This window comes from Nematolebias whitei, chromosome 8, assembly GCF_014905685.2.
Source record: "Nematolebias whitei isolate Nwh7 chromosome 8, NemWhi1, whole genome shotgun sequence".
In the NCBI taxonomy this organism is placed as follows: domain Eukaryota; kingdom Metazoa; phylum Chordata; class Actinopteri; order Cyprinodontiformes; family Rivulidae; genus Nematolebias; species Nematolebias whitei.
The window spans coordinates 1653198-1654394 of record NC_056505.1 but is presented as its reverse complement, the minus strand read 5'-3'; the positions used below and the strand labels follow the sequence as shown (position 1 = coordinate 1654394).

The 1197-nt window shown below is 42.4% G+C and overlaps 1 protein-coding gene across 1 annotated transcript in view; it reads left to right on the top strand.

Moving 5' to 3' along the window:
* Window positions 1-260: 260 nt before the first annotated feature.
* Window positions 261-1197, top strand: part of LOC119413104 (STAM-binding protein-like A) — a gene marked incomplete at both ends in the record, with an annotated part of 3270 nt that continues 2333 nt past the window's right edge. Inside the window, 1 exon segment of the mRNA XM_037680114.1 lies at window positions 261-398. Within this exon segment, the coding sequence (XP_037536042.1) occupies window positions 261-398 (138 nt within the window).

Genomic DNA, 1197 nt, shown 5'->3' with positions numbered 1-1197 from the left:
AGACAGGTGAAGTGTTGTTTATTTACCAACATCTGGGAGTTTGTTGTAGTGTTTACAGAAGAGACAGGTGAAGTGTTGTTTATTTACCAACATCTGGGAGTTTGTTGTGGTGTTTACAGAAGAGACCGGTGAAGTGTTGTTTATTTACCAACATCTGGTAAATAAAGATTCAGCAGTGTGAATATGGATCAGACGTGTTTGGGGAGCAGATTTGTTTTGCATCATTCTCTGCAGCGTGACGCTCTCCGTTTCTGTTCCAGACCAGAAACGCGTTCACCGTGACCCACGTCATCGTGCCGAAGCAGTGCGGCGGGCCGGACTACTGTGACACTGAAAACGAGGAAGAACTGTTCCTCATCCAGGACCAGTACGACCTCATCACACTGGGATGGATACATGTGAGTGACGCAGCCCGAGCTGCTTGATTAATAAAGGATTATTAGAGTCCACACTGTATCATATACAGACCCTCTCCAAAAATTAGAATATGGTACATGGACTGCACCTATACAGCTCCTTTCTATCTGGTTCAGACACTCAGAGCTCTTTACAACAATCTGTGCCCCATAGACCCGTTCATACAGCTCTATACTAGATCTGTACAGAGAGAACTGAACAAATCATTCTAGAGAATAACCAGAGCTTCATCACATTCAGACACTGATTGACACATCAGAGGCTGTGAGGGGTTCAGTGTCCTGCCCAGGGACACTTCAGCATGTGACTGCTGGTGGATTCGAACCCCCAACTCTTGCATTGGAGGACGACTGCTCTAACCACTGAGCCACCGCCGCCCTTAATATCATAGAAAACTTGTGTAACTTCCACAATTCATTCAGAAAGTTCATCTTTAACAGACGATAGATTCAGGGCCCACACTTTAAACTATTTCAAGTATTTATTTGTTTATTTTTACATAATTTGAGCTTCCAGCTCATGAAACCCACGAAAACTGGATTTTAATAAATCATAATTCTGTGGAGACATCAGGCCACACTTCCCAGTTTAACAGAAATAAATAAATAAATTAGGATCAGAACAAATCAATCAAAATATGGTTCTTTCAAATCAATATATCAATCTTCAATAATTGGTTGTGAATCTTTGTCTTAATCTCTGATGTGACGTTGAGACAATCAGCCTGTGGCACTGACTGGGAGTTATGGAATTGAGACAATCAGCCTGTGGCGTTGACTG